The 13,054-nt window shown below is 45.2% G+C and overlaps 1 protein-coding gene across 4 annotated transcripts in view; it reads right to left on the bottom strand.

Annotated features, from left to right (window-relative positions):
• The window catches only part of LOC127497179 (thrombospondin type-1 domain-containing protein 7A), a 139,365-nt gene that overhangs the window by 31,558 nt on the left and 94,753 nt on the right, over positions 1-13,054 (bottom strand). For all 4 annotated transcript variants that reach the window (XR_007925471.1, XR_007925472.1, XM_051865478.1 and 1 more), the window contains 4 exons: positions 11,075-11,190; positions 10,096-10,231; positions 9,562-9,665; positions 7,436-7,630 (listed from right to left, as the gene is read on the bottom strand). Coding sequence is in view for 2 of the 4 variants with exons in the window: in XM_051865478.1 (XP_051721438.1) it covers positions 7,436-7,630; positions 9,562-9,665; positions 10,096-10,231; positions 11,075-11,190 (551 nt within the window). In the remaining 2 variants the exon portion in view is untranslated. The remainder of the gene's footprint in view (positions 1-7,435; positions 7,631-9,561; positions 9,666-10,095; positions 10,232-11,074; positions 11,191-13,054) is intronic.

The following is a 13,054-nucleotide window of genomic DNA, read 5'->3' as shown; positions in this document are numbered from 1 at the left end:
TTTTTAGCCTAACCTATTTTAAACAGCATTAACCACCAATAATCGTAATAAGCTCTGTGTTTTGTTACTTTCGATAAGAAACAAAGTGCCATCTTTAAAATTCTGTTCATTTTATCATGAAATTCAAACAATAAATACCGTTTTGAAGCTTTTTGATGTGGCGTTACTGATCGCAGTTCAAACGGCAGAGTGCGAGTGAACGCGATCATTACTTCCTCTTCACATTGAACATGAAGGTATGTTGAAAGATACAGTACAACTTAGTGTTTCAACCACGGAAAGATGTCAGTAAAACAGTTTGTAAACAATATGTCACATAGTAGGCTATTACATTTACCTCAGAAAAGCCATTCAGTGTCAACAGCTTGTTAGTTCGCTAGAGAAATGAACTGTTTCGCTAAATAAATGCACTATATTAGCCTATATATTAATTATATTTAACGTAACCTGTTAATGTAAGGCCTAAATAAATCCGTCATGAAAACAAGTTATGACAGCCACTGTGTAAATGATTAACAGTATCCTTTCAGTCGGTCACGTTCGACGTACGTCAGTAGTGACCGACGAATTGGGATATCGCTAGAGAGCCCTATCAGCTTCGAGTGAACTACAACAGGCCAATGGAGTTGGCGTGCGATATTTGCATAATGCGCACCGCCCCCGCCAGGTGGTATAAATAGGGGAGCAGATGCAATCGCACTCTGTCTTTCGTTTCGGAGCCAACCTGTGTGTTCCTGCTATTAGTCTGAGAGTGACTTCGCAAGCCTTTGAAGAGCTTTTGTTCTACAGTGCTGGCTTTATGGCACCTTACAGCGAGGCCGCGAGCTTTCCCAGAGTGAGCTTCTCGAGCTGTTATACAGCTCTCAACTGCTGTTTTCACAGCATTATTTGCCCCGTTGGTTTGCGATTTGGGCCGGTTCCTCTGTGTGTGTGACTCAGGGAGTGAAAAGTGTACCTGCAGTCACATCGCGGCTGTTCCCTGTGTGCTTCGGCACAAAGAACAAGAGCTTCTAAAAGAGCTTCACAGACAGACACTGCGTCTTTTTCAAGACGTCATGCTGTCTGTGCGTTTCTGGAGGCGGTCGTTTCCTATCCTCACTGACGGCCACAATCATTTTCTCTCATGTCTGCTTAGCGTGCTGAGACTGTGTTTGTGGGTGGTTCATATTCTCTTGTAAACAAAAAAAAGAGAGCATGCCCACGTTGTTCGTCTTGCCTTTCTCGTAAGGGCTTGAGCGCTCAGCGCGCCGTGTGCCGTCGAGCTGCCGGCTGACAGCGCGCGTTGCCATGGCAACCCAGCGCGTTGTTCGGCGCTCTAGATGCGTGGTCGAGACTCGAGTGCCTCAAATGAGGTGGAGTCCCCTCACCTATTCCCCGATCTAGTTTCTCTTTCTGAATCAGAAAAGTACTACTTTTGGTGAATAAGCCAGGGTGACCAGAGGATCACAGTGGGGCAATACCTGCCGAGCCAATCTCCGTGGGCCCCCCACTCCTCCTAATGCATCGCAAACATGTTGTGACTGTGTTCGTGGGTGGTTTATGTTTGGTAAAAACATGGCCACGTCAGCGCTCAGCGCCGTGTGTCGTTCAGTTAGACGACCATGTTCACTCTCCCACATGGCTGGTAGCTTCTGGGTGGATTGCTGGTCCTTCTCATGGGGGACCTAGCATCTTAGCAGGGCTCCAGCAGAGGATCAGATGTCGACTGCTACATTGGAGAGAGGGTTGTTGGGCTCTGGACATGAAGATGAGGCTGAGCGTCCCACGGTTGTGATGTGCTCATGCTGAATCAGATTCAGAGTTAACGACCATGCTTCCCGGGCCCCTGGGGGTGTGGTGCGACGCATACTCGCCTTGCCCCGCCCCCTGTCTTAGCCCGGACGTGCATTAAAAACTTGGCAGTTTGGAAGCCTTTTTTGGTGCCAAATATGGAATGCCAAAAGGGTCATAATCTGCATTAAAAGTTTTTTCTCTCTCACTACCCTCTGTGGTGGGGTGGCAGTGCTACGGGCATACCACCTCTGCCCTGCATGGGTCTTGGCCCCCGGCAAGTCTGTGGAAGGCCAAAGCACTCATTGCATATGGGTAGTTCTGAGTCGGGGTTGAGCTACGCATGATGCAAGTCATAGCGCAGGCCCCTGGCCAGACAATGTCCACCATGGTGGTCCGGAAACACCCCTGGCTAGCCTTGCAGAGGTGTGTCATCGTCTAAGTACGCTTTCTCGATGCTATCATCTCACAAGCTGGCCTAAATTCCAGCCCGCTCAGCCGCAGACAAGCCACTTGGCTAGCGAGAAGCGGTCCTGGAGAAACGGGTGACCTGGAGCTGAGGTAAACAGTTCTTCGGGAGACGATGCCCACATCGCTCCCTCCCCGGAGGAGGGCCGGGTGGAGAATTTTGGTTTGTTCCGCCGCTGGCTCTCCGGAGACCAGCGGTGCCCACGGAGTAGAACTGTTTTCTAACCCTCCAGGTCCCAAGAGGGCGCGGCTGGCAGTGCGCGAGGCCCCACCTCGCCACTCTCAGCCCCCTCTCACTTCGCCAGCAGGTCCCAGTGTGTTGGTCAAGGCCGCCTCCCATGTGCCGTCTCCCATTCACACTGCCACCTTGCAGAGTCTGACCACACTACGGGCCGCTATGCCGTCCGAGTCGGGTCCCAGCACTCTACCTCGCTGCCCCACGCCCGGTACGTCTGTGGTGCATTTGGTCCCGCTGGTTCGGTGTCTGGAAGCCTGGCTAGCGCTTTCCAGCCCGTCCCGCTGGCTCATTTGTACCATCAGACTCGGCTATGCGATTTAGTTCGCCCGGCGTCCCCCGGTGTTCAGGGGTGTCCATTACACTCGTGTGTCCCTGGACAATGCACCTGTTCTCTGGGCGGAGATTGCTGTCCTCCTGGCGAAGGATGCAGTCGAGCCGGTCCCTCCAGCCGATATGGAGTCAGGGTTCTCCAGCCCCTACTTCATTGTACCCAAGAAGGGCGGTGGGCTACGGCCAATCCTGGATCTGCGTGTCCTGAATCGGTCCCTTCACAGGCTGCCGTTCAAGATGCTTACGCAGAAGTGCATTTTCAAATGCATCCGTCCCCAGGATTGGTTTGCAGCGATCGACCTGAAGGACGCGTACTTTCATGTCTCGATTCTGCCTCGTCACAGACTCCTACGGTTTGCGTTCGAGGGTCGGGCATATCAGTACAAAGTCCTACCCTTCGGGCTGGCCCTGTCGCCCCGCGTCTTTTCGAAGGTTGCGGAGGCGGCCATTGTTCCGCTCAAGGAACAGGGCGTTCACATCTCAACTACCTCGACGACTGGCTCATCCTGGCCAGCTCGCGGGAGCAGTTGTGCGAACACAGGGACATGGTGTTAGCTCACCTCAGTCGGTTGGGTCTTCGGGTCAACTGGGACAAGAGCAAACTCTCCCCTGGGCAGAGGATCTCTTATCTCAGTAGGGAACTGGATTCGGTCGCCTGGACCGCGCGCCTCTCCGAGGAGCGAGTCCAGTCAGTGTTGACCTGCCTGAGTACGCTCAAGCGCAGGACGGCGGCCCCACTGAAACTCTTTCAGAGGCTCCTGGGGCATATGGCATCCGCAGCCGCAGTCACGCCGCTCGGATTGCTTCATATGAGGCCGCTTCAACACTGGCTCCGCGGCCGGGTCCCGAGATGGGCGTGGCAGCGCGGTACGTTCCGTGTCCCTGTGACAACGAACTGCCGTCGCACCCTCACCAAGTGGTCGGACCCTTCGTTCCTGCGGGCTGGAGTTCCCCTTCGAACAAGTGTCCAGGCATGCTGTGGTCCACACAGATGCCTCTGCCACGGGGTGGGGGGCCACGTACAACGGGCATGCAGCATCGGGTCTGTGGACGGGGCCCCAACTGCATTGGCATATCAATTGCCTTGAGTTGTTAGCAGTACGTCTTGCACTGGGCCGCTTCCAGGAGCTGTTGACAGACAAGCACGTACTGGTCCGCTCAGACAGCACTGCGGCCGTTACGTACATCAACCATCAGGGTGGTCTACGCTCCCGCCGTATGTCGCAACTCGCCCGCCATCTCTTGCTATGGAGTCAGAAGCATCTGAGGTCGCTTCGTGCCATTCACGTCCCAGGCGTGCTCAACCGTGCAGCCGATGAGCTCTCACGGCAGCCTCCACTTCCGGGCGAATGGCGACTCCATCCCCAGGTGGTCCAGCTGATCTGGCAGCGCTTCGACGAGGCACAGATAGATCTGTTCGCCTCCCCGGAGACTGCCCTCTGCCAGTTGTTCTATTCCCTGACCGGCGGCACGCTCGGCACGGATGCCCTGGCAAACAGCTGCCCTCCTCTCACCAAGAGGACCCCCGATCATGTTCGGTCAGAACCGTGCTTTCCTTTCTGCAAGAGGGCCTGGAGCGAAGGCTGTCTCCCTCCACCCTCAAGGTGTATGTTGCCGCTATCGCCGCACATCACTATGCAGTTGATGGTAAATCGCTAGGGAAGCACGATCTGATCGTCAGGTTCTTGAGGGGGGCGAGGAGACTGAATCCTCCCCGGCCCCCCTCTGTACCCTCTTGGGATCTGACCCTGGTTCTTACATCTCTCCGGGGTCGTCCCTTCGAGCCTTTGCAATCAGCTGAGTTAAAAGTACTGTCCCTAGAGACCGTCCTCCTGGTTGCATTGGCCTCGCTCAAGAGGGTAGGGGACCTGCACGCATTTTCGGTTGACGAATCGTGCCTGGAATTCGGGCCCGGTGACTCTCACGTTATCCTGAGACCCCGGCCTGGATATGTGCCCAAGGTTCCTACCACTCCCTTTCGAGATCAGGTAGTGAACCTGCAAGCGCTGCCTTCGGAGGAGGCAGACCCAGCCCTAGCTTTGCTCTGTCCCGTCCGCGCTCTGCGCCTGTACGTGGACAGAACGCGAAGCTTCAGGACCTCAGATCAGCTCTTTGTCTGTTACGGAGGCCAGCAGAAGGGAAAGGCTGTCTCCAAGCAGAGGATGGCCCACTGGATAGTGGACGCCATCGCCCTGGCGTATGAGTCCCAGGGCGTGCCTTGCCCGCTCAGGTTGAGAGCCCACTACACCAGAGGAGTGGCCTCTTCCTGGGCGCTGGTGCACGGCGCCTCGCTGACAGATATCTGTAGAGCTGTGGGCTGGGCGACATCTAACACGTTCGCTAGATTCTATAGCCTTCGTGTAGAACCGGTATCTTCCTGTGTACTCGCTTCCACCAGCCGGTAGACGCGAAGAGCCCGTTCTAGTGTCGGCTTGCAATGCCACTCCCGCCCCCTGGGCCGGATACGTCCTTTTTGCTCCAGTCGAGTTCCCCGCTTGGCGAACCCTGTCGAGTTCCTCCACCTCCCCCTTCGGCTCGGACATTGCGGAGTGTCTGATGCCAGGCCAAACCTCCGTCACCGACGTTGACGTTTGGCTGGGTTCCACATGTCGTGACCCCTCCACGTGAGTGGTCCCATGTGTGTATTTGTCCACGGTCAACTCCCTACGGCGAGCCCGTGTCTTTCCCTAGCAGAGCCAGCTCTGCTGTCACCTGTCAGATGAGTCTCTCCCTACCCAGGTGGAGCCATCCCAGGGACTCCATATGCGTACTGCCCATGGCCAGTCCATATGTGTACTCTCCACGTAAATTCCTCCCCTACGGGTGGGTAGTGGTCTCCGCAGCGTCCCCTACGGGTTCGCTTCCCCAGTGTAGTCTAGTTTACTTAGTGGGTATATATCAGAACAGCAGTAGACTCACTCGGCGTAAGCTCGCCCCCTTCCCCGTCCCACTGGTGCGCCGGGTGGCTAGAGCTTGCGCTGGGCACTGGAAGGGGTTCATACTGTGGCGCTTTATTTGGGATCCCAATTTGTTGGTCACTACTGACGTACGTCGAACATGACCGACTGAAAGGGAACGTCTCGGTTACGTATGTAACCCTCGTTCCCTGAAGGAGGGAACGGAGACGTACGTCCCGTTGCCACAGTTGCTGTACCCTCGCTGTAGTGCAGACTAGGTTGTCTCCTCAGCGAAAAACAGAGTGCGATTGCATCTGCTCCCCTATTTATACCACCTGGCGGGGGCGGTGCGCATTATGCAAATATCGCACGCCAACTTCATTGGCCTGTTGTAGTTCACTCGAAGCTGATAGGGCTCTCTAGCGATATCCCAATTCGTCGGTCACTACTGACGTACGTCTCCGTTCCCTCCTTCAGGGAACGAGGGTTACATACGTAACCGAGACGTTTTATTTCAACAACGAATTGGAGAAAACAGAAGTTAATGCAAAAACTGCCTTATGTGTAATTTACATGCTTACAATACGTACATTTTTTATTATTATTATTTGAGTGTTGATGATTATGTCTAAAAATAAATAGCAACTGAATTTAATTATTTGGGCTCTGTTGTTAACTGTAACCTTTAATAGGGCTCCCTAATAGTTTACAGCATTATCAGAGATAGATTTTTTATCCTTAAGAAAATTTTAATTATAATTGAATAAATTTAAAGACAGAGACACAGTTGGTTCAGTAAAACATTATTTAAAATAAAAAAGAGAAAACATTGTTTTATTTTCTCACTCTGCTGTACCGAACCCGTACTGAACCGTGACTTCTAAACCGAGGTACGTACCGAACCGTCATGTTTGTGTACCATTACACCCCTAATATATATGCATGATAACTGTGAGTAAAAAAACGGGTTTGTATACCAAAAAAAAGGTTAAAAAAAATCATGCATTCACATGTAATTAACAATTATTTTATTTTAATTATTTTATTTTATTTTAGATAACTGTTCATAATGACTAACAATTTTATTTATTTAATTTTAATCAAATAAGCTGCTTTTTAAAGATATATATACACACACAGTCAAACCAAAAATTATTCAGACATTTTTTATATTTTTGATATATTTTTACTAGTGGTTGTAGGACACTATATATATTCAGGAATAAATTACATTTTCAAATATATTACAATAGTTCTTTTAAATTGTAATTATTTCACAATTTCATTACTGTTTTTTATTGTATTTTTGATCAAATAACTGCAGTCTTGGTGAGAAGATACTTCTTTCAAAAACAAACAAACAGAAAATCTCACTGACCCCAAACTTTTAAATGTTAAACTGTATTTTACTCACAATTTTATAAATATTAAGATTAATCTGAATATTGTAAAAAAAAAAAAAAAATTGTATTGCCCAGAAATGCATAATAAAATAAATAAATTGGACCATGATAATGTGGTGTATATCAAAGTATATACATCATAGTATAATATATCATCCCATAATCCCTTGAATCTTGTGCTAAAAGTCATTTAGCATTTACATTTCCTCTGGTTCAGTGCTTTGCTCATGGAAACAAATGATACAGTAATACCTCAATCCTTCCAGGGATCGAACCAGCAACCTCCTGAGTTCAAACCACAGTGTTAATGATGCATATGTCCTAATTACCCACGAGAGCTCTCCTTCGTGTACGGACCCCTACGCAGTCCGAGCTGCAAGGAGAGAACTTGGACCAGTTGGAGAGCTGGCAGTCGTCTCGGCACGGTAACTGGCAGGGCTGGCTCATAACAGGCATACTGCTGGCAAACTTCAGACACTGCACAACATCAGCCACTGTACCATCCAGCTGCCTACATGAGATAGCTGCAGATCACACACAGAAACACAGCGGTGAGACTCCTGCTGATTACAGAGAGGATGTGGCACAGCACCAGACACTGAGAGAAAAGGTGCAGGTGAACAGAAGATGGTTATTTATAGAACAGCCAAGCAAGAGAGAGAAGAGAGAAAGAGAGAGAGAGAGAGAGAGTCATGCTGTTCACTTTGATCAGAAACCAGTTTAAATTATGCATTATATTTCTGTAATTTTTATACAATTCAATTATTTTGCCCCAGTTGTTCTTAATTATTATTAAGATTTATATATAGAGATTTTGGGGGGCTTTTCTATGTAATTATACTAATCCTAATAAGATCCAATAAGACATTGCATATAGGAATATCTGAAATATTATATCAGAGCATAACTAAAAACCATTTATATTCACTGTAGAATTTAAAATATATAATAAATGCATATAATATATAATGTATATAATATATGATTTTAAAAAAAGTAGGGTGTAGGGGGTTCTGTGTAATTATACTTATTAATGCCCAATAGGACAATATCTGAAATATTATATAGTGGAACATAACTAAAAAACAATTATATTCACTATCGAAATTGCCATGACTTTTTCCCTAGGTGTAAAAAAAAAAAAAAAAAATCCATCTGCAAACCTGATAATTAACATTTTTGAAAATAAAAAGCACATTAAATGCATGATAGACATGATAGACAATGTAAGCATGTTAAACATTATGTATGTATGTAAAATAAAAAAATATCCAGTTTTAAATGCTTCAAGCACTAAAATTATCAGCTTTAAAAGAAGGCTTATTTTTAATTTTTTTTTTTTTAAATCATACATTATATTAAAATATTTTTTAAATAATAAAAATTAAATAAAAAGCATTACTTAAAAATATAATAAGCTAGAATCCAATAATGATATGGTCCATATTCATATCATATAATATATGCACCACAATTAAGACTGTCACCGTAAGGTTAATCTATTAATAAACAACTGTAATAGCTCACTAATGAGTCCAAAATGAGCAGTTCAGAGAGTTACTACATCTGTAAAGACAGGCCTGTTAAGCCGTTGTCACTCCGGTGAGGCTGTGTAATCTATTAAGACGCACAGTCACGTTGGAAGTGACGTGAGGACGAGTAAACAGGAACCATTAGGCCAAACTTTGGGGCACTACAGAGTTCAATAGAATGATGACGGCAACACAAAGACGCCCTTCCGTACTGTCGACAGCAATCAGATTAAGAGTTTGAAGGATTGCTTCTGCTCTTGACATGCACTGAAGGGCAAATGTGAAGTCTAGTTTGATGGAAGCATTTGTCAGACCAATATCTATACCAGTATAATACATAATAAAGTCTTCCACTGCCTTATGAGTGATAGGAATGTCTAAAAGAGTTAAGAGAGAAAAGAGGTAACAAAAAGGCATGAAAAGAACCTAAAACAACTGTGGATAAAAACGATTATGAAAACACTTTGCTGACTTCAACTGGAAAACTGCAAATAATAACGCAACAAACTCTGAGGAATAAAGTAGAACGCAAATTAGCCGTTCTGAAAGAAAGCAATAAAAATTCACAGATTCAAGAGGAGATCTTAGATCAGATAATGTACCAAAATTATGGTTATTGCATAAGATTGCACAGCTACAGAAACAGTATCTGGACAGTGTGGGGGAATTGAATAAGAACGAATTGTGCGCACATTGTCTGAGTTGTTGAGCATCTGATTAAAGGAATTATGCAAATATGCACAAAATCTGTGCTGAACACAATCTGCATGATGCAATTCTCGATTGCGGATGTTTAGTTAATGAGCAGGAATGCTGTGTGCCAAACACTGTTTGGTGAATGTGCCCATGTGAGTGCATAAGTGTCAGGTTAGGTGAAAAGTCAGAGGTCAGGAGATTAATGTTGTACATGACAGTTGACGTACCTCTAGTTTGGACTCCAGCTCCACAGTTCTCCTGAGCTCCTTTACTGTCTCTGCGGATGCTCCATGGGACCAGCTGACATTTACGCCACTTGTGTGTTTTCCACCTGCAATTTCAAAGCGATATCATTATAATTATCAGCAGAGGTTGATCAGTTAGCACACTGCAAATCCTAATTAGCTGACTTAACTTTAAAAAATATCAGGAAACCCACTGCCTTAGAAAATGAACTCATTTGAATTAAGCTGTCCACAATCTGATAGCAGTTTTACTTGACTTCATTCTTTTCATCAGAATGAACCATTTTGCTTTTGAGAACTGAGAAAAAGAACTGCATACAGGTTTTGAATGATGAGAGGTTGAATAAATAATGACAGAATATTTCTGGGTAGACTATTCCTATAGGTGTACATATCTTCATTTACTCAAGAAGGTCAATTTGAGCAAAAATCTATACTGAATGTCAACAATAAATGTCAAACAGAGCTCAGAATAACTGATAAGTGTAGACGGAGTGCTTGTGGGTAAAGGTGTACCTGTAACCCGGACAGACAGATGGAGTTGCACAGTCTTTCTCTTCATAAAGGACGTCCGGACACTCCTGACCTCCATTAGCTGGCATCTGGATGACCACTCGATATCGAAACTGTTTATTCTTCTGCCCGTTCACACCTGCAAAGATAGAACAATAGATAAATAGACAGAATGAAAGATAGATAGAATGAGAGAAAAAACGACAGACAGACAGACAGACAGACAGACAGATAGACAGACAGACATGTAGATAGATAGATAGATAGATAGACAGACATGTAGATAGATAGATAGATAGATAGATAGATAGATAGATAGATAGAATGACGGACGGACGGATAGATAGATAGAATAACAGACAGACGGACGGACAGACAGATAGATAGAACAACAGACAGACGGACGGACGGACGGACAGACAGACAGACCAGTAAATAGATAGACAGATAAATAGAACAGACGGACGGACGGACAGACAGACAGACAGACAGACAGACAGACAGACAGACAGACAGATAGATAGATAGATAGATGGACAAACGGATGGATGGACGGATGGACAGATAGATAGACAGAACAACAGACGGACGGACAGACAGAGACAGACAGACAGACAGACAGTCAGATAGATAAATAGATAGACAGACAGACGGACGGACAGATAGACAAAATGATAGATAAACAGAAAGAATGGTAGACAGAACAGTAAATAGACGGACGGACGGACGGATGGACAGATAGGCAAAATGATAAATAAACAGAAAGAACGATAGACAGAACAGTAAATAGACGGACGGACGGACAGATAGATAGAACAACAGACAGACAGACGGACGGACGGACAGACAGAGACAGACAGACAAACAGACCAGTAAATAGACAGATAGATAAATAGAACGAACGGACGGATGGACAGACAGACAGACAGACAGACAGATAGATAGATAGAACAACAGACAGACAGACGGAATGATAGAATACCTGCTTCACAGGATGTGGGACACTCTGTCCATTCACTGAAGGGTGTCACTATACAGTCTCTCTTACAGGGCAGCAGACAGGGTCGTACTGACTCTGGCCGAGGGGCTTCAGGACATCTAAGACAACAAACACACACAGGGATTTATTACCAGGACACTCAGTGCAAGAAAATGTGACTCGCATGTTATTTGATCACATAAAGCAGGTGGACGAAGAGCCCAGGAATACACTGAGATCTCTGTGTCGCACTTTCACCAAAGACCCAATCGTCTAAATAAGATTTATATATCAGGCTTAACTACTGCAGGTCACACAAGGATTCAAACTTTCACTTTACATTTCTCTGCTGCCTGTGCCAAAAAAATAAATAAATAAATAAATAAATAAATAGAATTCTTATATGGGATGTTTTCTACACTTTTGTAGCATTTTATCTTTCCTCTGAGTATCACTGACTGTTTTAGTCTAGGCTTTAACAGGATTTTCCACTATCTCTGACCCTTCAAATGAAACAGTCCATTTATACAGCTGTGCCTGTAAGATTTCTGAGAACACACTATCTTTGCATGTGAAATGAGTAACAGTGCTTTGTTTTACACAAGCTGGAGTTTTGCTGTTGAGTCCAATATAGTTTTCAACAGCTCCATCCTTCAATAACACCTCTTTATAAAGCTGCATTACACTGACTGGTTCACAAAACAATCTGGACCGCAACTGCATTTGCAAAACAGCATTAGAATTAGAAGTGTGTGCCATTTTTTTGTATCGGTTCAAATGAAATCAATTCAAACCTCTTCTGAAGAGGGCCAAATTTACAAAAAAAAAAGTGGGAGTGGAAAGTTCTGCACATGATCTACTGACAATGCTCAAATTAAAGAACACAGACGCAGCCAGATCATTTCCATAATGACCAACGCAATCTACCAAGACTAGCGCAAGTTACCGTCTGGTTTAAGACGTGCTTTTTTGGGCGGTAAATAATGGCGCAAATACCAGTAAACTGACTAGCGCAAACCTTAGTAAATCACCTTGCATGATTCTTTTAAATACTCATTTAAATAAATACATATGCAATAAGATCAGCCGCAAAAATAACCGTGTCCATGCCTTTTCAGTGTTAATTTTTCACTGCGTGTCTTTAGTTAAACCTGACAGTAGTTTTTGCGCTGGCGACAATACACAGTCTGAAATAATTTGACTATAATGGTATACAGGTACCACCCACCTTTTTAAAGGTATAGTGCACCTAAAAAAATTCATAATTTACTCATACTTATGTCAATCCAAACCCATATGACTGACTTTCTACACAAAAGAAGACTTTTTGAACAACACTGGGGTTCAAACAACATTAGACCACATTGACTTTCATTGTATGGACAAATAATACAAAAAACAGGTATTTTTCAAAATATCTTGTTTATGGTGTTAATTGTTGGGTGAACTTTGCCTTTAAGCCATTTCAAAGCAAATGCATTAAGTAAATATGAAGATACTGTATATGTATCATCAGAAGGCTAAAAAATATCAAGATTGTTTTAGCTATATTACTCAGCCCTACTCCGTACAATGGATTACATCAGAATCCTTGTTGAGCAAGGCTCAGCAGCATCTGTAGCACAACAATGCCTCTTTTTTTTCCAATCATATTTTCCCTGCTCCATGGTTGCATTATGTACCAGCCAGACGAGGCAGATAAGGCCTCACATCCTGTTACAGTAGTCAGTCACTCGGTAATACTCTTCTTTTATCACTGTTACAGCTCCTCAATTTAAGATCAGGGGTTAGTTTTAATCTGCTTCTGTATTTTAAGCACTGCTCCGGCTCGGTCGAATTCCCACGGATAAAGATAAACAGGGATGCAACAGTCCACCAGAGGGGCATTCAGTAATCTGATCTCTGATCAAATCCTCCACTGTGAAGGGAGTCGCCATGTGCTCCATGTTTCATGAGGGTTGCAAAGCTGCCACAATATAATAA

The sequence above is a fragment of the Ctenopharyngodon idella genome, chromosome 16 (genome assembly GCF_019924925.1).
Source record: "Ctenopharyngodon idella isolate HZGC_01 chromosome 16, HZGC01, whole genome shotgun sequence".
Classification (NCBI taxonomy): Eukaryota; Metazoa; Chordata; class Actinopteri; order Cypriniformes; family Xenocyprididae; genus Ctenopharyngodon; species Ctenopharyngodon idella.
The sequence above is the reverse complement of the archived record's forward strand: the minus strand, read 5'-3'. Positions and strand labels throughout refer to the sequence as shown.